Here is a 24,702-nt window from a genome sequence, read left to right as displayed (position 1 = left end):
CTCTTGATTGTCAACGCCACAAATCGCTGCCTTTACGTCCGTCTGGTGCCGTGCAGCCGCTCCCATGCCCTGCCAGGCAGGCGTGTGCTTCAGGTGCTTCGTCAACACCTCGCACGAGGATAGAGGTCGTGCACTTGGTGCCTGATGCTCGACCAGCAGATCTGCCTGTTTATATCCTTTTGGCTTTGTAATTAAACCATGTTACATATTTGGTGGAGGTGCCGTTGAAGATGGCTAGATACCATTGACGCAGTGAGCCAGAACATAGAAGGGCAGGCCATGCTGACGGTAGTGTTTGGCTTGCGTCATCAGGCATAATGGTCAGCAACTTCAACTTCCGACTAGGGACTGCCAGACTTGTGGAAATCCTAGCAACCTCCACCAAATATGTAACACAGTTTAATTACAAAGCCAGAAGGATAAACAGGCAGGTCTGTTGCTCGAGCATCAGGCACCGAGTGCACAAGCTCTATCCTCGAGCGAGGTGTTGTCTGTGTGCCTGAAGCACATGCCTTTCATCTTTGCTTTAAAACAAAGTTTGCAAAAAAAATTTGTCCGTTGTAGCTGATAGTCCGTTAAAAGCGGAATTTGTCGCATTGATAGTATAGGCAGGCCAAACTAAGTGAAAGGAATGGTCTGTTATATCCAAAAGTGTGTTGTATGCAGATTGGATCTATTGTAATTGGCATAGACTGTAGTAGATTTTCCAGATTTAGGATCCGAGATAACCATGTTTACTTAATTGCATCTGATAATTCCTTAGTTCAGTGTTCATTGCCATGTGCATAATGTGTTGGAGGACATAACGATGACTTGAACAATTGCAAGTAGAAATCTGATGCGCAACAAATTTTTTAGCAAAAAAAATGGGCAAGGGTTTAGTATGTGTAGCACGTTGGCGACCAGTTGCCTAAAGTCAGATCCGCCACAAAGTTTTTTAAAGTCAACTTCATGCAGTGTATTTGTGTTATGCAGTAAAGCATATATGTATGCTGCAAAGGTGGTTTTGGTTTTGTGTCCGATTACTGCGTAGGCAATTTTCGGCTCAATATTTCTGAAAAAAATAAGGTACATGTTAGAATTGGGCAGATACTGTAATCAGACCTGGTGAGTTGCATTTATTCCTTGAAAATCCTGCTAGGGCAGGCCGAAAATAGGCATTTTCGATTAGGGATGACGTGTGTTCAATGCATTCAATGACTCCTAATCTCTGCCAAGACAGATGCTGCCACTGAAATGGTAGCTGTTGGGGTCACCATAGGGGTCAGGCGTCTGTGCGCGGACTGGTCAAGGTTGTACTATCCAGCGAAGGCCAGTATTTGGATCAACAGAATGAAAGTTAAGTTTGAGCCCATAGAAATGCATGGGTGTCTTTGGCTGGGATTGAATTAACCGAAGTCAAATTAATGGCACTCTGCTGTATTCATGTCAATATGTTTTATATTGTTTCTTTTACTGCTGTTTTCTGAGTCTGTTAAGTAAAGCCTCAACTATTGACTGCATTCAGCTTTATATAAGCTGCATGCTTGGATCAAATAGTGCATGTGGATGTTAGGCTGTGCTTTAATCATGGTGTGGCTGTTTGTTATTACCCTCTCAGTGAAGCTCCCTCAGTCCAAATGTTTAAAATCGCTGCGTTTTATTTCCTAGGTGTGGCAGGTTGCCTCTGGTGTTCTCTGTGCTTGTAGGCAATAAGAATGCACGACACTCACTGCAGCGAGTGTCATGCATTCTTGTCTCTCTTCGCCTTATCTAGACCCTAATTATTCAGCAAACATAGAAATTAAATGTAGCAGGTGCTAAACACATGTACTTCAGTGACTGTATGGTGGCACCCTCAGAATGCATACACAAAAGTGCAGATAATAAGGAGTCTTCAGATTACAGCAGCAATGAGGTATAGTTGATCCTGCCTTCTTTCTACCATGCTTACTCGCTCTACTGGGCAAGATAAGCTTCATACTGGACAAAAGTTGCAGATTTCAAGGACTGTGGCACAGCTGAAAGCCATCAATAGACGCATAATCTTAACAAATGCCATGCTGCTCGTGACTTTTGCATCGTCAAAGAAGCATGGGTACAAGGACAAAGGCCACTATCAATCCTAGAGGCCACTCTGCTATGTTGTGCAGACACCTGTGCGAGCCCTTGGGAGGAATCGTCGATACCGGGTTCCATGCAGCAGTTCACAGGCGCCGTTTTCTGGTCTACCTGTGGGCGTGATAGTACACCATGAAAAACCGCTGAACCGTCTCAAGGCAACACTGCTTACTAGCTAATTTAATGTCTTCTAGGTCACTGCAGGGGCTGTACACTCATTTTGGGCGACAAGTCAGAACTCCTTTCTGACAGGACGTTATGCGAATTGTGTTCCTCCATTTCGCTACAGCACCGTAGTGAAGCATCGCACAAAATTCACGTTGGAACTGCACGTGTGCGTGGGTCGTTGCTTTCCCTCTCTCTTTTGTCCGAAGGCACAGCAGGACCATAAAACACTTGCTGCTGTTCCTGCCCAAACAAACCAGGAGTGTGGGGATTACGTTTGTCCATTTTGCTGCGGCACCAGAGTGCAGCATCATGCAGAAGTCACTTTAAAAAAGCCGCCACTTTACCTCTCTTTTCTTCGAAGGCACTGTGGAGGAGCGGGACTGTAAAATACTTGCTGCTGTTCCAACCGAAATAGACCAAGGTGTGGGGATTGCGTTCGTCCATTTCGCTGTGGCACCATAGCGCAATGCAATTTGGGCATAGGGGTAGCATCACACGGAAGTCACTTTTGAACATCGCGCGGGCCACTGCTTTCCCTCTCCCTTTTTTCTGAGGGCAATGTAGACCAGTGAGAATGTAAAACACATGCCGCTGTTTTTGCCCAAACAGACCATGAGTATGGAGATTGCATTCGTCCATTTTGCTGGGGCGCCATAGCGCAGCACAATTGGGCATTGGGGCAGTGTTGCGCAGAAGTCACTTAAGAACTTGATTGTTTGTCAGAAATTTGCTAGTCTCCCAATTTTTGTGATTCTGCATTGTTTTAATTTTTGCTTTCATGTAACGCTAATAGTTTCGCTTGTTGAAATTGCCAAACTATATCTCTAGACATGATTTCTGGCAGGAAACGCTTCGTGACGGAAGTCACCAGAGTGAGTCATCTGCAACCGGTCGCCTTGGACCAGCGAGTGTGGTCCTGCTGGAGGGCCAGCCTCCAAACCACCAAATGGTGGTTACCATGGCTGTTGGTACATCACAAGCGCTGGGCTGTAGTCGTGGCTGGGGTCCCACAGCACGGCATGCAGCCCTGATGTCGGTTGGGGCCGTGCACATCGACATACCGCAACACCCCGTGGTGCTTCACAGCATGGTCACTCGCTCAAGCAAGCAGCTATCCACCACTCTACAGGAACTACGCCGCAGTGCTCCGGGGCGCACAGCTCAGCGGCCACCCATGGAAGAGAGAACCCTGGTGAGGACATGAGACCGTGTGAATATTGAATATGTAGATGCATTTATTAGTAAGGGTATGTGAATAGTGAAATTTTCTAATATGGATATTAAAAAAGAAAAGGGCTTCGAATATTGAATTGGGTTTTCAATATTTTTATCACTTCTAAACCAAGTAAAATATAAGTGCTCTCGTGTAGTCTATTTGGCAACGAAAGGCTTATTTGCATTATTTCATACAGCAATTATCAATTGGATTTTGGCTCATTTGAGAAGCTTGTAAGTGAGAACAATGGAAATATGATTATTTCGGGTGCACTATGACATTGGCAATAATTCAACAAAGTAAAAGCGCTTCTGCAAGTGTACATAGAACTGTAGTGCTCATTGAAGGTATTACAGTAAAACTTCATTCATGCGTAGTTGGCGGGGATGTGGGAAAAATACGTGCTAACCGGTTATACACCTTAACCAAGAACCACAAATTAGCCACAACTTACCTTTCAGAAGTGAAGAAAAAGTTATGAGTAGTAATTTTCACAGTACACAGCTTGCTTTATTACGAAGCATTAGACCAAAAGTCAGTCAGTTTCAGTTGCCGCCGTGGAGGGCTTGCAGTGACAACAGCATCCTCAAATTTGGAGAGACCTCGGGCCAACCTCGCCATGTGCCTTTCTTCTCGGCAAATGCTCTCATCACAACCACGGCGTGAGCAACTGCTGTCAGAGATGGACCTGGATCATCCACTTCGACATCATCATTGTCGTTCTCATCATCTTCAACTGTACGAGGCACAACATCGGTAACAATCTCGCTGTCTGATAAGTCAAGAGATGTTGCCACATTGCTGTCTAGGTCACAGAACAATTCAAACTGCCGAGCCTTGACATTACCTTGACACTCCAACACCTTAGTGAGCAGGCTGTTGCAGTCGTTGGCACCCTCTTCGTTTTTGCCATTGCTCATGCGCACAACGAACTTTGCTTGACTGATAAAGTTCTCGAATGTGACAGAATCCACCCGCTGCCACGAGTAGGCTAAAAGGTGTATTGCACCTAGCTTGTCGATGCAGTACGTCTTGTCACACTCCATTGCTAGCAGCATTCTGTGCAGCAAGTTCATTTTGTATAAATGCTAAATCTATAAAAGCATGAATGCATCATGCTCACAAATTCCGAACTTGCAAAGTGTCCTGATGCACTTGAAAGTGTCTTGCTAGAAGAACTGGACGTTGCCATTAAACAACTCCTTGCGAGTGTAAAATCGAAGATATCATCTGAACCTGAAATGACTGTTGGGGCCTGTAGGAAAGGATTTGATGAATTCCAAGTGAGCCTAGCTTCCTTAAGGGAAACTGTATAGGAGCTGTAGAGGAAGTCTGAAAGCAAGAAACAGCAAAGTGCAAACACCACACTGGCAATATGAAATGCAGCCTTGGAAAAGAAAGAGCTAGAGCAATACTCATGCAAAAATAAAGTTGAACTAAAGGGTGTGCCCTGCATTCAAAGTGTAGACTGTGTAATACTTCAGGCTGTTGGAAGTAATATTGACTGCCCACTATCGAGGGACTGTGTCAACATTGACCACTGTGTGTCATCTACTTGAACCACAAATACCAAGGTTCACATCGAGAAGGCAGAAGTAAGGCGCAGAAGAGTTGTCTTCAAACTAGGCTTTCAAAGAACAGAATCAAAGCCGATTTGTGTCAACCTACAGGTAAACAGAAAACGCTGTTTGTGAAGGCTCTGTCCCTGAAGAAGGAAACTCGCTATCAATTCCTATGAAATGCCTGATCAAGGTAAGAAAGAACCCTGGCAGCAAGGTTTTTCGCATTCAAGATGAGGCCGATCTGAGTGTTTATGCTAACCAAGCATAATAGCACTTCCTTCTTTAATCCAATATGGCTTACGTCGACTCAGACGAATTATCATTGCTGTTTTCAAGCTCAGCCTACTCAGTTGTTCACTTCAATGCTACAAGTCTCAAAAAACACTATGATAATTTCCACCTGCTGTTTTTATTGATCCTCATTCCTTTTTCCCTAGTCTGTGTCACAGAGACATGCTTAAATGATAACAATAAAAATTTGTATTCATTTCCATCATGCAGCCCGGAATACTGCCATCGCATGTCATCCAGCCAAAGCGATGCTGTTATCTTTATTTCACAAGATATTGAGTACACGTGTAAACTTAACTTGAACTTCAGCAAACTTGAGTATGGATTGAAGTTATAATTCATATTTTTATAGCAGTAGAAAGCACACTATATTTGACTGCATGTACTGGTCACCCAGTGCCACAGGGGCATCTGCGTCAGCAGGTGTTTGGCACGGGCCCGAGCACATGGGGGCTGGACCCTCCCGTGCCTGGCCATGTGTGGCTTAGCCTCGTCTGGGGAAAGGGGAATCCTGAAGGTTGAGCTGATTCCAGCTGTTCGGACCTCTAAGGCCCCTCAACGGAGGCAACACCTCTTTGGCCTCTGCGTCACATAGATGGCTCCTCCAGACTGACCCACCTGGAGGAAATGAGCAGTCACCTTTTCATGTCCCCCTTCATAGTGAAATATTTAGTGTGCACAATCTACAAGGACACAGTGAAGGGGGACACACGTGTGTCCTTGTCGATTGTGCGCGCTAAATATTTCGCTATGAATTCCTACCAACTCGCCCAACTGTCAGTTCTGCTGCATATCCCCCTCTTCAAGCATTTTTTTTTCTTTCTCTCTCAATTTTTCATCTTTCCCTTTCTTGTATCCACTTCTTACAAATTTCCTGGCGGCAAGGGTTAACCTTGTGTAATATATCCAGTCTTGGGTATTACGAGGGTTACTCAAAAAGTAAGGGCTGTTTGCTTATATTTAAATATTGTTACGGTGAAGGGAAGGAAGAAGTTGAATTGGACTAGAGGAAGTCGAAGTCTGGCAGTTGCCTGAACGCCATATACACCAGTTGTAAATGTACATTATTTCACACTCGTTGGCCTGCTTTCTTCCCATTACATTTTGGTGGAAGGTGCGGGGTACAATCACGGAACTTCGCAGCGGACGTCATCTACCTGCCGCCAGAATGCAAATCAACTGACACAAGTGACAACACCTCAACAGTCCATGCCAACGGTCATCCTCACTCATCCGCGGGACCCGGGGGCATTTTTTGGCACAGACAACGCCAACGTCCAGGACTGGCTTACGATGTACAAGCGAGTGTGCAACAACAACAGGTGGGATCCAACAATGATGCTAGCAAACGTGATATTTTATCTGAGAGGAACTGCAAAGCAATGGTACGACACACATGAAGCTGACCTAACGAGCTGGGATGTCTGCAAAGAAAAAATGCGAGACCTGTTTGGCAGACCTGTCGGTCGTGAGCTGGCAGCAAAAAAAGAACTTGTGTGCCGCGCTCAGACGTCCACAGAATCCTATGTCGTGTACATGGAAGATGTGCTGGCCCTCTGTCGCAAGGCTGATAACAACATGACCGAGGCAGACAAGATTGGTCACCTACTGAAAGGTATCGCAGACGATGCCTTCAATCTCCTGATGTGTAAGGATTGTGCCACTGTGGATGCAATTATAAAGGAGTGCCGGCACTTCGAACAAGCGAAGGGCCACTGCGTCGCGCAAACTTTTGACCAATTGCCCAATACCGCCACGACATCTTCTTGCGAAGATCCATCGCGGTTTGTACAGCCCACAGGACCAGAAGATATCACGTGCATCGTTCGCCGTGAGCTTGAGGCCATGGCTTCGGCTTCAGTTCGTTCTGACTGTCGGGAAAGCGTGCCCGCTATCTCCATTATACAAGCGGTCGTTCGGGAGGAAATAGCAAGTTTGGGCATTCCATCTCTCTGCTCGGTCTGCCATACAAACACCTACCAGATTTCTCCGGCCGCTCACTCCCAGATGCAAAGCTTTAATTTCCGCCACTTCGTTGCAACCCAGCTGACTTCTGCACAGCGGATGATAAACCCATCTGTTTTAATTGTTCCGGTATTGGACACATTGCCCGTCATTGCCGCAACCACTGGTCGTCGCCTCCTCTGTGGTCGTCTCCGAGTCACTACCGCCAAGTACCGGACAATCGTACTTTCTCGCCCTATACGCCAACTAGGAACATCAACGCTGACAGTGCTCCACCAAGATCCAGCCGCTCCCCGTCTCCGCAAGGTCGTAGGTCCCGTTCGCCTCTTGTTCACTGCTCTTTGTCCCCTTCTGCAACCAGTCGCTTCGCTTCGGGAAACTAGGCGGTGCAGCTCCCGGAGGTGGAGCTGCAACTCCGACTCGGCCCACAAATCTTCTGTTGTCCCTGCCTACATGTGGAAACCTACTGGACATTGAAGTTGATACCGTTCCTGTTAGATCTCTCATTGATACAGGATCGCAGCTTTCAGTTAAGAGCACTGCTCCCCGCCGAAGGCTCAAAAAGGTTCTGACACCTGCCGTACTGTGCATTGTGTGAGTTGCCAATGGGAGTACTTCACCTGTCCTTGGAATGTGCACAGCACATGTGACCATTGGGGGCCATTATACCGTTGTTCTATTTATCGTCCTTGACCTGTCCGCATGGCCTCGACTTCCTTTCGAAACACTATGCCCAAATTGACTGCTCCGCAGGTGTTGTACAGTTGGATCTGCCACTTCCTGCCGATGCAACCACTTGTGCTTCACACCGCTTATGTTCTGCTGAGTTTGCAAGGCTGTCTCCACAGGTGGCTACAATGTCCTCCTGATGCCCTTTCCTCCCGTACCAGATGGCGAGTACGTCGTGTCGCCGCTTACTGACGTGGTTTTGTCACACAATATTGCCCTACCCAGCACCTTAATCCGGATCCGCGAAAACTGCGCTCACGTGCCCATCCTCAGTTTTGGTTTTTCATCACATGTGCTGCCACATGGTATCACCATAGCACATATCACTCCTTTGGAAGAATTTCAGGTTTCTTCTTTGACCTCTGAATCCTTCCTCAGTACCAACAGACCTTTGTCACCCACTCCTTTGTACTCGACGCCTGCGGACGATGTTTCTAAAATGATCGCTCCTGACCTTCCTTCCGAGCAAACAACAGCTCTTCATCACCTCCTGTCATCTTATCGGGACATCTTTGATTTGGACAACCGTACACTTGGCCAGACATCTGTTGTCACGCATCGCATCAGCACTGGTGACGCCAGACGCCATTCAAAGGCGGCCATATCGTGTCTCCGCAACAGAAAGGGCCATCATACAGAAAGAGGTAGACTGGATGATGGACAAGGACATCATTGAACCTTCCAGTAGCCCATGGGCATCACTGGTTATCTTAGTAAAGAAAAAAGACAACTCGGGGTGCTTCTGCGTTGACTACCGTCACCTCAACAGGATAACAAAGAAGGATGTTTATCCCCTGCCTCGCATTGATGACGCTCTTGACTGCCTTCACGGATCCCAATACTTTTCATCAATTGACCTCCGCTCCGGCTATTGGCAGATTAGCGTCGATGAGATGGACCACGAGAAAACTGCCTTCGTCACGTCGGACGGTCTGTACCAAATTAAAGTCATGCCCTTTGGATTATGCAATGTGCCAGCTACATTCGAGCGCATGATGGACTCTATCTTGCGTGGCTGCCTCTGTTACCTCGGCGATGTGATTGTGTTTTCGCCGAACTTTGAGAGCCACCTGCGGCGCCTCACAACCAAACTCTCCTTGTTTCGCAGGACTGGCCTTCAGCTAAACTCCTCCAAATGCCATTTTGGTTGCCGTCAAATTAACATGCTTGGCCATCTCGTAAATGCCGCCGGAGTCCAACCTGATCCACAGAAAGTTCATGCTGTGCAAAAGTTTCCTGTACCTTGTTCAACAAATGACGTCCGTAGTTTTCTGGGTTTATGCTCTTATTTCCGGCGATTTGTGAAAAATTTTGCCGACATCGCTCACCCTCTCACTGACCTTCTTAAGAAAGACGTCCCTTTCTCATGGGGACCACTGCAGGAGAAAGCCTTCTCTACCCTGATTGATCGGCTTACAACTTCCCCGATTCTGTCACACTTTGACCCTTCTGCGCCCACTGAAGTACGAACCGACGCGAGTGGTCATGGCATTGGCGCTGTCCTCGCTCAGGGTCAACAAGGCCAAGACCGTGTCATCGCTTACGCTAGCCGCCTTCTTTCCATGCCCGAGCAAAATTACTCCATTACTGAGAGAGAATGTCTCGCGCTCGTATGGGTGGTCGCGAAATTTCGACCATACCTTTTCAGTGCACCTGCCACTCTGTACAATGTCCAACACGGGTATAGTTTGTCAAATTCCACTCGAGTGTGGGAAAGCTTACATTGGACAGAGTGGCAGGTGCATTAACATTAGACTGAAAGAACACAAACATTCACTAAACAACCCTAATGCATCACATTTAGCGGCACATTGTTTCGATTGTGGTTGCAAACCCTTCTTTGAAGACACAAAAATTCTTTCTAGACACAGATGCCAAACCACGCGGGAAATTATCGAGGCATTCCACATAAAAAGATTAGGAGACACTTGCGTCAGTCATGCTTCGTTGTCTCTGTTAGACTGCGAATTTCAGTACCTTCGCAATACGTGTACTAATCTGAAGTAATTTTTGTTCTTTGACTTCCATACTCCCTGATATGTTTAACTGATGCTTTTTACCTTGTCATGTTCTTATGCTACGGTTTTTGCAATCACCTATATATATGTTCTTCGTTTTAATAAAAATTTAGTTGAGAGTTAGCGCACGTCCTGTCTGCTCCTTTTTGTGTCCGTATTTCACTTCGCGCTAGAAGCCAAAATCAAGAATATACATTTTATATTATGTATAAGTCAGAGCGCCTGCATAAAGATGCTGACTGCCTGTCCTGCAATCCCGTGGATCAACCGGACGATACTGATGCAGACTCGGACATCAGTGTTCTATCCCTCTCCAGCTTCCTCCATATTGGCGATGAGCAGCACCAAGATCCTGTTCTTCGACCACTTATGGAATGCCTAAGCTCCTTGCCCAATGACCCGTCCCTCCGGATGTTCACCTTGCCTGATGGATCTTTATACCGTCGTAGCGTTCGTCCTGATGGCCCGATGCACCTCCTAGTCGTTCCCAAGCACCTTCGACTGGCCGTACTCCAGCAACTTCACGACGCTCCTACTGCTGGACATGTGGGCATCACTCGTACTTACGACCGCCTGCGGTGTCGCTTCTTCTGGCCCAGCATTTATCGCTCTGTGTGCTGTTATGTAGCTTCTTGCAACCTCTATCAGCACCGGAAGACGCCTGCTATGCCTCCCGCTGGTTTGCTTCAACCAATTGATATCCCTACAGAGCCCTTCTTCCGTGTGGGCCTCGACCTTTTTGGCCCCTTTCCAATTTCCATCGAAGGAAACAAATGGAGTGCTGTGCGCTGATTGATGAGCGTTGGTTGATGATAACTGATGATGATTGATGATGACTGATTGATGAGCGCTGCCAACCAGCTGCGCTACAGATGTCGCCGACTTCTTACTATACGACGTCATCCTGCACCACAGAGCCCCTCGCCAGTTGCTGACTGATCGCGGCCGCTACTTTCTATTGAAGGTCGTCGATGATCTGCTCTGCTTCTGTTCTGCAGAACACCAGATTTCTACCGCGTACCACACTCAAATGAATGGCGTCACAGAGCGACTCAACCGCACACTAACTGAAATGCTGGCCATGTACGTTTCCGACGATCACTGTGAGTGGGACGTCGCTTTACCATACATCACTTTCGCATACAACTCGTCCCATTACGACACTGCCGGATTTTCACCATTTTACCTTTTGTATGGCCGTGACCTCACCTTGCCCTTTGACAAGTTGCTACCTTCCACAGTACAATCACCCAGCACTGGTTACGTTCATGATGCTATTGACTTAGCCGCCCAGGCCTGAGATTTCACCCGTCATCGCCTCACAGTCTTGCAAGCTTCTCAAAAGCGACGCTACGACCTTCAGCACTGAGACCACCATTTTTCACCTAGTTCCCTTTTCCTTCTCTGGATGCCCTCACACCGTGTCGGCTTGTCGGAAAAACTACTTTCCCGTTATTCTGGTCTGTACCAGATCTTAGGCCAACTGTCTGACGTGACATGCGAGATCACCCCAGTCGGTCAGCCTTCAATGCCTCCCAACGTCACCAGCAATGTTGTTCACGTCGCCAGGCTCAAGCCCTATGTCCCCCCATTAAGTGAGGCTCTATAACTTGCACCGGGACGGAGCTACCCCGCCGGGAGGGTGATGTCACGGTGAAGGGAAAGAAGAAGTTGAGTTGGACTAGAGGAAGATGAAATCTGGCAGTTGCCTGAACGCCATATACACCAGTTGTAAGTATAGATTATTTTACGCTTGTGGGCCTGCTTTCTTTCTGCAACAATATTTACACATCAGAATAAAACTTTATTTGTGCGGCAGCATCTGTTAGTTCTTTGCGAAGGTAATGAAGTCTTTATTTTGGCCTAGTATTCGTCTGCTTGTCGGGGAATGCACGCAAGAATGTCCGCGAAAATTGTTGCTCCCACCTGTTGTGTAGTGCGAGCTTTAATTTGATTTTCGCATGCAAAAGGATCATCATTCTTCTCAAATTTATGGGGAGTTGTGCCTACAGGGCCTACAGTGATGAGTGAAAGAAAGTTCATAAAATGGTGTTGAGGCTTCAACTATGGCTACACAATTGTGCACGATGAAGAGAGGAGTGGCAGGCGCAGCATCCAGTTCAATGAAACTGTTTGACAGGTGGACTGGGAATTGCAATTTGATTGACGGCTGATAGTTAGTGGTCTGGCTGATAAACTTCCTTTTGTCAGACGCACTACAATTTACGTGATCGTAACTGAAAAGCTTGGATATTGCAAAGTGTTTGCAAGGTGGGTGCCAGAAATGCTTGCCAGCCAACTTAAACAGCAAAGAAAGTCAAGTGGACGAGTGTTCTTGGACCGCTACCAACAAGACGGAGATGAATTGTTTTTGCACAATGTTACAGGCAATGAGACTCGGATATCCTACGCCACTGCAGAAACAAAACAACAATCAATGCAGCGGCACCACTCCTTTTCACTAAAACCAAAAACATTCAAGCAATCTCCTTACTTGAGTCAGAAAGTCATGGCTACCGTTTTCTTGGACGAAAGGGGCGTTCTCTTGGTTGATCTCATGAAACGTGAGACCACAGTTACGGCTGACGTATACTGCGAAATGCTCACCAAATTGAGATGTGCGATCGAAAATCAACGACGCAGGAAACAGTGAAATTCTCCTTCTCCATGACAGCACGCGTCCTCACACCGCTCCCCAAACCAAGGAGAAGAATTCAAGGTTTTGGTTGGTAAGGAACAGCCCTTACTTTTTGAATAACCCTAGTACATTAGGTTATAGCAGCTAAGTACAGCTGGTGTCTGCGTTTCCTTCGGGTCTCGCAGCGTCCCCTTGTTGGGCTTGGTGATTTGGCAGCTGGCACAGCTGCTGAAACCAAAATAAGTTTTACAGCTACAGCATTGTTTCACCCACTTCTTTTTGCCCTCTTTCTAAAAGAAGGCGTACCGATAAAACCTTTACATGTTTTGTTCAGCAGAAAGAAATTTTCCCTCATTTGCATGCCGTCCGCAGTCCGTATCTTGAAAAAACTGTGAGAACACTATCACCTTTCATTGTTGCAAAATGCCCCACTGACACATTAGGGCCTGGATACACTGTTAACAAAATGGTGAGTGGTGACCTTTTGCTCGAGGTCCGCAACATACAACAACATGAAAAGCTCCCTAACCTTGTGGTATTCGGTAATTCCTAATCACAGTGACTCCACACCGCTCCATGGATACAGTCTGAGAAGTCATGTTAGCTTATGATCTCCTAAATTCGACCGTAGAAGAGCTCAATACCTGGAAGGACCAGAACGTCATCAAAGTCCAAAGAATAAAGGTAAAACATGAGTACAAAGAAATACCTAACAAACCCCTCATGCTCACCTTTGCATCCAGTATACTGCCAGACTCCCTCGAAACAGGGTACTCAAAGACATGGATACAAGCTTACACCCCGAACCCGCCTAAATGTTTCAAGTGCCAAAGAGTTGGCCATGGCTCACAAAGCTGCCGAGGCGACTGACCTGTGCAAAATGCGGCGAGTACAAACACAACTCTGACAACTGTAGTGCCATGCTTCACTGTTTGAACTTTGATGGTGGACACACAGCCTGCTCTCTGGTGTACACACAGCCTAAGATATCCTCACACTTAAAGTAAAAGAGAACAGCCCATTTCAGGAAGCACAAAAACGTGTGTAATTTCTTCATACCGCAGGTTATGCTGATGCGCAGCGCACTAGGGGCGATGCCGCAGCAGACTCTGGCATTGGCCCGGCCCACAAAGAGTGTGGCCGTGGCTGTGCCACCAGCCCCCTTGGCAACAGAAGCTGGCACTGCTTTGCTGTCTCTGCATTTCCATCACCATGCCCCCTGGGCATGGTGGCAGAAGACACGGGCTGTGATAACATCTGTCCGCAGTGTGTGGAAGGTGTGTGTGAGCGCGGTGGCGGGCGGCAGCGTGGAAGGCGCGGAAAGTGCAAGTTAGGCCTAATTAGCCCCGAGAACCACCTAGAGGGGCGCTGCGAGCGCCGCTCGCGTGACGTCAGGGCATGGACTCGCGCCTGTCATCTGCTGCAGTTTGGGCAGTATCCGGACGCCTTCTGCAGCGTTTCCGTTTGTTTGCTCTCGTTCCCAATGCTTGTATATTTATGACGGGCCTCTCAAATATATATATTACGATGTCTTCGTTCGGGAAAATGTAATCAAGGAGCTTATTTCCTAGACGACAATACATTTCTCGAAGGCAACGCTATAGTGCCAGCCGAGGGAACTCAGACCAGCCCATTACGGGTTTTTCATGCGCGGATCTACACTTTCCGGTGGTAGCTCTCGTGAATAATAAAAGCATAGATGAAAAACCACAGCACATAAGAATCTAGTTAAGATTCCATACCCACCATGGTGCAATATGCGTGACACAATGAAACGCTGATATATATATGACTTCTGCAACTTTTATCTTGATTTGAATCCGCTAAAACATGTTTGCTCATGACGAATAGTTCACGGTATAATATCGAATTTTTCTATTTCTTCTCAGAAACCCTTGGAAGTAACACGAGGACTTAACTACCACTGCAGTTTAGATTCAGCCAGCACCACTTCCGTTTTTAACTGGTTCTCAAAATTAGGCCGTTCTTCACCAGTTCAATTTAAATGGCGGTAACTTGAAGCAAAGCTGAATGAGGTTTACAGCTGTTTGCAGTACACAGAAAGGAATGTACCAATATTTATTCCCTTTCCGTGCTACACGTTCAACTCACTTGAGCAATTTACTGGGCCTTCTTGCTCGAGAAACAGACATGATGAATCTGTTAGGAGAACTGACACAGGCTGCTCCGGCCAAATATTTGAGTGAAATATACGTTTTGGACCGGTTCGCTGCAGCCAGCAAGAAGCCAAAGGCCCATTCATTAGTAGTGTTGCACATATTTAAGATATCATTGTTCCCCTGTGAAGGTCAAGTGTTCATGTGAGACTTGTGGTGTCTTATTTAAGAGGCGGGTACGCCAGATTGTCTTTTATGCACTGACGAGGCATATAGTTTTTAGTCTGTGTAATTAAACAACGCGGGATCGAGACATGTTGAGGCAGAATGTGTTTGCATTTTCCATTTCAGCGCAGCCTAAGCTGCGCTGTAGTGCCTCGATTATGCTGTAGGCATTGCAATTGGAGCTGTAAAGAGCTACTTCATGGTTTCAATTCGAAGTTGTAGTGAACTGCGCGAACAATGCGCGCCTCGGCATAACGACAGTCGGTTGCTTCCGTTGCGGGAGGGGTGTGCCATATCATCGATAAAAGCTACTGAGGGTCACTATGACACATTTCATCGCTTGCATTTGATTGCTTTGATTGATTGATTTGATTGAAATTTTCTTTCATGTGATTGCTGTTATGGTATTCGTGAAGTATATATATACTATGCACGATGCGCCGTCATGTTAACAAGCCAATGCGTTTCTGGGTGCTTATTTCAGAGAACGGTGAAAGGGGGGGGGGGGGGGGTAGTGCCAAACCTTTTCATACAAAACGCACGCCTATCTCTTTCATTTAGGCCTTAATACAGTTGCCACATTTGATTAAAATAACTCATCAGAGTGATAAGTATTATGATGAAAGTTTCGCTGGGCAGTGTCCTTCTAACATGGATTCATAATGTTGACACCAAATATCAAGGTATTTCTTCCATGTAAAATGCTATGTCTCACAACAAGGGAATGTTAAGTGTTTAGAGGAGCATCATAAATAACTTCGCGTGTTGAACTTGCAGATGTTATTTTTAAGTAAAATTTATAAACAGACAGGGTGCATATATGCATTGCAAGACCAGTAGACACCCCTTCAGCACCACATAGCTTGCGATATTCAAGTCTCAAATTTTCATGACCCACGCAGTTTCAAAGAAGAAACTGCGGTCCACGCATGGCAACAGAAATAATCCGAAATAACCTCCTGTAAGTACGGTTCAAGCCGCCAATACCCCAAGCATGCACCAAGAAAATGAGCGCGCGCGGCAGCCGAGTGAGCCGGAGCGAGCGGCGTCCTGGCCATGACATCACTCGCGAGAGGGCGCCACTCCAAATTCTCGCCACTAATAAACCTGACAAGTGGGGGCTAGTCCGGGATGGACTCAGCAGAAATTCCAGAGAATCTAGTGCAGATGCTTCTGCAATGAACTGATGGGTCACCGATGGAACAGGAGTTCTTGGCAGCACAAGTGTGAAAACGGCTAATGGTAGTGCTGATCTCAACCTTCTCAACTTCCTTGACCTCCTCTGCTCCGAACGCCAAAGCGAACATGGCTACTTTTTTTGTTCACGCCGGTACCGCCAAAACACGTTCAATGACATTGACGATGCCAGCAGTGGTGCCGCAGTTTGAGGAATTCCATGAGTGCATTCGTTGCAGGAGTTGCTTGATAAGGTGGAAAACTTTTGTCTGGTGCCGGACATTCCTGGTGAAGACCGTGTCAGACACGTCATCGCGACCACCCTGGATGTGAGCGACAAACTGTGGTAACACTTTTCCGGGCCGTTCGACTCATGGGTTGCGTTTTCTAATGCCTTCAAAGGAGTTCACTTCCATCAACGAGAAGCTGCAACTTAAAGAGGAGTTGGACCAGTAAGCACAGCTCCCCGAGGAGAACTTAAAGGGACTCGCCAGAATGGGGAAATGAAATGACTGATGACAAATGATTGATGGAAATGAAATGACCATGATTGATAGTGATAGAATCCAGAACACTGTTTGTGATTTAAATAAAAATTATAATTTTAAATTTGCAAAGGAAGTCTCAAAAACTAGTAAGTGGCGAGACCTGGCGGTGAAATCTTGGTACTTTAGATGTATTCTATGAGATTACTGTACATAAGTTGACTGTTATTATGTACATCATAATTATTGCTTAAAATTGCAGTTGGTATATCATTGTATACTCGCGCATTATTCTATCCTTCGGAAATAAAAAGTGCATGAGTGGCTACAGCAACACGCTGAACACCGTGTCATGTATAAAGATGTCGTTTCGTTATCGACCCGATTGATTTCATTTTGCCTGGTTAAATACCAATGCAATTGCTTAGGAAACCACAAAAACACGTAGCTGTTATCACAGAAATCATTGAACAATTCGGAAAACATGAATTTATCGAAAAATTCTGATAAAATCATTTTCCTTGGCATTTTCTGCATTGGCATTTCATGAATATAGACACTCTGACCGGTAAGCTATTCATTGCACTAAAAAAAAAAATGGGTACCATGAAAATTGGTTGTCAGTCCCTTTAATCGTCTGTTTAGCCATACCCCACTACTTGCTAATGTCTAAAACTAGTGATTCCTCAGAAGAAGAAGGAAAGGTTGCCACAAATTAATATAGCTGGCTTACAGGGATCTCAAAGAATCACCCAAAGCAAGCCTTTACCACATGTGCCTACCTCTATCACTCATTCCTCAAAATCTTCAACACGCTGATTGCATCATTGAGCAAAGCCATCACTCAAACCATTGTCAGGATGGTGCTTGCAGTGAATGCACGTGCAGGACTGGAAGGGGGGCAATAAAGCAACTATGTAGAAAGGGCCCAGTGCACTTAAAATGAGATTGAGTGCTGCTCGTTGGGGCATGCTGATAAATCTATTTAGAGGTCAATAACTGTTCAAGTCAGCACACTGTGTTGTCTGCAAGTCTTTGTCTGCTAGCGCTATGAATGCTCTCATTTACCAACTTGTCCAACAAACAGCTTCAGTCTAGTTTGGTTGCAGCAGGGTGGCCCCATGCCACCAGCAGTGAATCCACGACCTGTGCCACCTGTCGTGAGGCTAGACCTGCTGTTGGAGGGATTGACAACTGGAGCAGCACTCTTGCCTTCTCTGCGGGCACACTACCACATGGGGCCCCTGACCGGCACCGGTTGCACGGGTGCCCAGGCTCGCTTTACGGTCCACTTGCCGCAACACTCGCTCAGTTTCAACACAAAGGTATGGCTGCCAAACTATAATTCGTAAGCATGCATTGTGCCAGATCTATTGGCATCTTGTGATATGTCTTGATAATAATCTTGCAGTGGATTCGTGTCTGTATGCCCATTTTGACATGTTTTGTTTTTTGAAGTGTCTAAATCTAGGTTGGACGTATGCACAAACAACTCAGTTTGTTGCCTTAAAGATACGACAGAATGGTAGATTTGTCGGGAGAATGCTCTTCTGCAACCACATTCTGCGAAGCTTTGCACTACCATCAGGATACAGTGGTATAAATACGTACAGAGCTGCTTATAATACATGCATACCTTTCCATCATCGTGTGTGGTAGCTAGGGACCTGCACACACAAGGAGGAAAATGTGCTGTAGCAAATTTTAACGGTAATCCATGCTAGTGGAGGGCTTGTTGTTCTAACGAAAGAGCCACTTAGAATCAGCTCTAGCATTAAGTACTTCATAGAATCAGAGTTTAGAGTAGAATGTACGCAAAGCACACAAGAATTTGCCATTGAAATGCTGCAATGCGGGTCCCACACACTGTGGGAATCGACATAAGGGAACATTTCTGTGCTCTTTGTTTTGATTCACGATAATTAGCTGTGATATCGACGGCAAATGTTGAATTTCTTCAGCATTTAGTACGCTATAAAAGTGCTAAGTTGATGATAAAGGTTACCTTGTGTGCACCGCTGCTGTTTGTTTGCATAGTACACAGAACACACAGCAAGACTTGTTTGCTTGATACGTTGTTGTGCACCATTGTTCATAACCTCCAAGAAGGTTAACAAATTTATTTATTTATTTACATATACTGCAACCCAATATAGGCCCATAGCTGGAGGAGGAACATTACACATTGCTATACATTACACATTAAAAACACACATATACACATAAAGTTGAATGATCAAAAAGAAATGCTTTACAGGTCAGTGAAGTGCTTATCTGTGACATCTATAAAATCTTTGTGATAGTGAACGAATGCTACCAGGTAAAGAATTCCAAAGCTCTATTGTACATGGAAAAATATTGTACTTGAATGGGTTAGTACGGGCATAAATAGGTGTTATATTCAAGGCGTGGGAGCTCCGGGTACAACTTGCGCTAGTAAATGTGATATAGTTACAATCAGAAAGACCAGAAGGGGAGTAGAGACCAGAGGGGAATTGCATATAAAAGTTTTAAGGCTTCACTGCGATAACGTGAAAGTAATGGCTAAATGTTCAAAGATTGTTGAGCCTGTGTTGGTGAGAAATTGTGGGTGTAATTTTGGCAAATGAAACGAATAGATTTTTATTGAACGTTATTAAGCGAGCTTATTTCACACTGTTTGTAGGGGAACCAAATGACAGATGCATATTCTAGAACAGGGTGAACTAACGTTTTATATAATAGCAGTTTAGTATTGCGGGGGGTCTTAGCTAAAGTGCGGTTCAAATAACCTAATTTTTTAGGGCTTTCCTGTTTACATATTCAATATGTTTAGACTAAGAAAGATGTTCTGTTAGAATGACACCTAAGTATTTGTATTGAGACACTCTTTTAATTAAGTTGGATGCCATCCAAAGAATAATCGAATGACAGGGGGCTCTGTCTTTTGGCAAATGACATCGCGACTGTTTTACTACAGTTGATGTTCATTTGCCATGTTTTGCACCAAGTGAAGAAAGACAAAGAATTTAGCAGATGGTGGTGGCCATCAATGGAGTTAATAGATTCGTATAATATGCATTCGTCTGCATAAAGTCTGATGTTAGTTGAGGTACTACAAGGTAAATCATTGATGTATATTGGATATAATAAAGGGCCTAATACGAATCCCTGAGGAACGCCTGACGTGACATTGACAGGAGTTGATTTCACCGAGTTAAAAGAAACAAATTGTGAGCGATAACGAAGAAAACTGGATATCCAAGAAACAAGACAGGGATTATTGAATTTGGCATTTAATTTTACCTGTAGTTTAGTATGAATCACAAGAGTCAAAAGCTTTAGAGAAGTAAATAAAGATTGCATCCACTTAAGTACCCATGTCTAGGTTAGAAGTGATATCATGAACAAAATCGACTAATTTGTTTACAGCGCTATAATCAGGACGGAAACCATGCTGGGCGGATGTTAGAACATCATGAGAGTTAAGGAATTCAATTATGTGTTTGTGAATAATGTGCTCTAACATCTTGCATGACTGGGGTGTGACAGATATCGCCTGTAGTTAGGGAAAAGTTGTTTGCCACCTGATTTATACAAAGGCAGGACTTTGACTGTGTTCCATTTAGTTCGTACTTCACCAGAGTCTAAGGATTTCTGAAAGGTTACAGTAAGGTATTGAGCTGTCCATAGGGAGTATCTTACAAGGAAATAATTCGGGATAATATCTGAACCAGTACACTTTTTAGTGTCGAGATTCAAAATTGGGTTTAAGACACCATCAGGATTTGATACAGTATTGCCTAATTTATTAGTTTATGCATCATAACTAAACTTTGGAACTACATCATTACAAAGGGTGAAAAAAGATTAGAAGTACGAGTTAAAAGCATTCGAAACTATGGTGGGGTCATTAGTAATAGTGTCGTTAATCTTGAAACAGGTACTGCATGGTGCACTAGGTAAGATTGATGTCCAGAACCTGTGGGGATTTGATTTAAGTAGTATAGGGAGTTGCACTGAAAAATATAAATCTGTAGGATTTTTAGTGTAAGTAGGAAGTTCCTCCTTGGCTTCTTCAAAAGTAACATGAAGCACAGGATTAGAATGCTTTGATTTACATTGTCTACCTACATGGCGTGACAGGTGCAAGATATCCCGGTTAATCTGAGGAAGTTTATTATTTATCTTTTTCGTTTAACATTTTTTTTTTTAATGACTCGAAACAATCAACAAGACTGTCGACGTGGCATTCGGTACTGAGTGACAAAAAATAGTCAAAGTTATCTGCCAGAGTATCGGTGATAGACGTATCGTCAGCCTTGTTAAAACATTAAATGTGGAATAGCTAAAGCAATCATGTGGGATAGGACAGTTAATGTATATGAGAACTGCGTTATGATCCGGGATTCCTTCCAAGATATCATACTTAAAACCTAAATGAGCAAGGCTGTCACTGATAAACACTAAGTCAAGTATGGAGTCATGCCGCATATTTTTATCAACTAATGGTGTCAGGTTATGGGACAAAAAAAACGAAATTAATTCTCTACAAATAGAGGCACTAGTGGCAGAATATGTAAGGGAAGGCCAGTGAATGCCAGGAAGGTTAAAGTCACCAAGAACGATTAAGTTATAACTGTCAAGGCTATGGTCATGTATAAAATGCAAAATATTTTCAAACAAGTCACTAGGGCTATCAGGGGGGTGATAAAGACCACAAATTGTTAAATTCTGCTCATGCACTATTAACTTGCAACAACCGATCGTACATTGGGAGGACCTGGCAGAGCCTTAAAGTTAAAATCAGAATGTAAAAGGAAAGCAACAGCACCGTCTTTCTTATTCTGACGGTCATACCGGACAGCAATGTAACCAGGAGGCATGAATTCTGAGTCGTGAATATCTTCATGAAACCATGTTTCTGTGATGCATATAACATGAGGAGAACATGAAGAAACCAGCGAAAGAAGCTGTGAAAATTTGTTAGTTCTGTTTCTGGCGTTAACATTCAAAAGCGCAAGATCTGTGGCAGAGTGATGAGATTGTCAACCTAGTGATGATGATACGACTGGAAATTTTGTGCTAGAATCAAAACCAGGAGCTATTACTAAACTATTTGAGGCACTGTCCCTTTTGTAACAAACGTTATCTATAACGAAATGATCGAACCTCACTTTAATAATCAAGACATTATTCTCCTGCTCAACCTAAGCGTCCCATAGCTTTTTACATACTGCGCACACTCTGGACGAAAAATCTTCGGAAAGTTTCATGCCGGAATTTTTCAGCCAATATGTTTTTTTCAGCATCACTAGCTTATCGCTGAAATCAAGCAATTTTAAAATGATAGGGCGAGAACGCGCAGGGTGCATTCTTCCTAACTTATGGAAGCGTTCAATACGCAAACAGTCAAGCGGAAGCCTATTGAACATGTTCGCAACTTTGGAGTTGTGGGAGATATGGGGTTCTCCTCCGTACTCTTGGGACAAAGGAACGACAACACAGTAGTGCAAACAATCACAAGGGCATTTATTGCACCTTTCATAGATCAGTGCCTGCTAGCCGAGTTGCTATACACAAAACGTGCCGATGGGCGCGCGACAAATCTAGAAGTCTGACTTACCGCGACCGGAAAACTAGCGAATATGTTTGCCCCATGCTGGATCCCAACGCCTGGTCATTCGCGTGTTCGGTCACGCGAATGGTGGCACGTTCGAAGGCGGCCAGTTTTTGCTAGTTTTTGCCTTTCACAGTATTGCTACTGTGTTCTTTGACGTCACAACCACGTGACAATATAATGACTTGAAAAGCCATTTGGCGAGCTTCAGCAGTGGCATTGAGGTAACATGTCTGCCCGCTTCGCTGCAGTCTAGGGTTTGATTCCTCGTCGCAATGTACCTTTTTTCTCAGCTTTCTTTTTTTCTATTTCTTTTTTCACCAGTATCTCTGCTGTTGGTGGAAACACTCTCTCCCCTTATATTTGAATATAGTAAGCGACAGCAAGCAACACATCCTCACCATCGCTTGACATCTAAATCTAATGCATTATCAGGTTTGAAGTCTATTGTGATAAAAAGGATATACAAAGGGGGGTATGATAGTGTACAGAAGGAGGCCATATAGTGAAAACGCTGTAGGGGAGGCCTCCTATTATATGTTACATGAAATGCAAATCCACTAAACAGCAAAAAGAGTAATAAAAAACAGTTACAATAAAATGCAAGCAGTAACACAATTGTTAATAATGTAATTAAGCTAGTACAATCATTTCAGTGATTAAACAATTCTAGTCAATGAATACATAGTCATTATTCAACAAGAAACGATAAAGTACAGGTTATTTCATTTGTCAAATTGTGTTATTGGTTACAAATAAAAAAATCACGAAGCAAACATTTTAATGATGACCTGGAAACAGGAGCTTATTATAAGGCAAAGAATTCCACAATTTAATTAAAGCAAAACCAACTCTTTGGGTACCGTAGTTAGGGCAGACTTTTGGAAGTAGAAAATTGTTATTTAAAGAAAAACGTGTGTAATTTGTATTGGTAAGCTTTTGCATGAAAACAACTTTTTTAAGGTTGTGGGGTTCTCACACCCTTGCTCTTGGGACAAAGGAACGACAACACAGTAGTTCAAACAATCGCAAGGGCATTTATTGCACCTTTCATAGATCAATGCCTGCTAGCCAAGTTGCTATCCACAAAACATGCCGATGGGCGCGCGACAAATCAAGAATCCGACTCACCGCGACCGGATAACGAGTGAATATGTTCGCCCCATGCTGGATCACAACACCTGGTCGTTCGCGTGTACAGTCACGCAAACGGTGGCGCGTTCGAAGGCGGCCACGCGAGACGGTCTCGCAGAGCATGGATCGGCGCACGCGCGGCAAGTCAGCGCTGCTCGCTGGCCCGCACCAAAGAGAGCGAGCTTTCTCCTTTTCGCTCCCAAGTAAACCTGCCGGAGGCGTCGTTAGCAGTGCAACACTCGCGCCATCTCTTGTACTGTGCCTCAACCAGACCGACTGCCGCGGGCATCACGCAGGCCACACGGCGAAGCCGGATTGCAGGGAAAGGGAGCTATGCGGGAAAAAAATGTCAGGGGGCGCGCGAGAGTCGCACATCCCCACATCCCCCCAACCTTAAATCACTACATCTTCCGGCGAAACATGTCACATGGTCTAACATCAATGCGTGCTTCGCGAACAAGGTTGTACATGCAACAGTGGCCGCGCTGAGGAAATGTCCATACGCTGTCCATAGCCTGCGAACCGACGTTGTCCTTGGGTACACCGCTGGCGTCCATCGGTCACTGCAGCAGCTCTGCAGACTCGACGGCACGATTCCAGGCCAGGACTCCGGAAACGGCAAAGCAGTAGTCGGAACGAGCAAGCGTCGCTCGCGCCGACACGCCCTGCTGGCGAGCCACGGTAGCTGGCGGTGATCGCCGGCTCTTTTCTCCGCTGCCGAGGTTTGCGAGCTGGATACAGGCGGCCGTCGAAATCGCTGCGCCGAACTCGCCACAGCACCATTGCCCGGTGGCTCGATAGTAGTCCGGCGCAGCAGCGCAGACGATGTGCAGGTGACGGCAAACCAAGGGCGACTCCAATGACGCTGCGTACACTCAACACACTCGGCAAACACTACAGTAGTGCAAGGGAGAGGAATTCTGCATGCGCATCGCCCACGTGGTACGATGTTCAACTCGGCTAGCAAAAGATCGGGCAGCTACTCAGATGCTAAGTTCACGTGAACAAAGCTCGCTTCCTTGAGTCGAACAAGCGATGTCAATTCGTGCGAGGCTAACTAGAATGAGGGAAGTAAAGTGCAACATCTCAACGCCACGGTCCACCAGGTTGTGTCCCTCCACATGCGGCAGGCAGCTTCGTTAAGCCTTAGGCCTGAAGCGTCGCTACCCTGGCAACAACCGGCATCCAAAAAACAACACCCAAAATGGACGCAATTAAACAGGCAGCCGCGAGAAGACGTCAGCTCTGTGAGGTGGTCCTACCCCGCTCGGTGCACACA

At 45.4% G+C, this 24,702-nt stretch overlaps 1 protein-coding gene across 6 annotated transcripts in view; it reads left to right on the top strand.

Moving 5' to 3' along the window:
- Positions 1-24,702, top strand: part of tweek (transmembrane protein KIAA1109 homolog tweek) — a 647,796-nt gene that overhangs the window by 350,273 nt on the left and 272,821 nt on the right. For 5 of the 6 annotated variants that reach the window (XR_008613545.1, XR_008613544.1, XM_050182732.3 and 2 more), the window contains exons 34-35: positions 3,113-3,460; positions 17,800-18,015. Coding sequence is in view for 4 of the 6 variants with exons in the window: in XM_050182732.3 (XP_050038689.2) it covers positions 3,113-3,460; positions 17,800-18,015 (564 nt within the window). In the remaining 2 variants the exon portion in view is untranslated. The remainder of the gene's footprint in view (positions 1-3,112; positions 3,461-17,799; positions 18,016-24,702) is intronic. The other variant, XM_050182733.3, reaches the window with a different exon arrangement.

This window comes from Dermacentor andersoni, chromosome 4 (assembly GCF_023375885.2).
Source record: "Dermacentor andersoni chromosome 4, qqDerAnde1_hic_scaffold, whole genome shotgun sequence".
Taxonomy (NCBI): Eukaryota; Metazoa; Arthropoda; class Arachnida; order Ixodida; family Ixodidae; genus Dermacentor; species Dermacentor andersoni.
The sequence above is the reverse complement of the archived record's forward strand: the minus strand, read 5'-3'. Positions and strand labels throughout refer to the sequence as shown.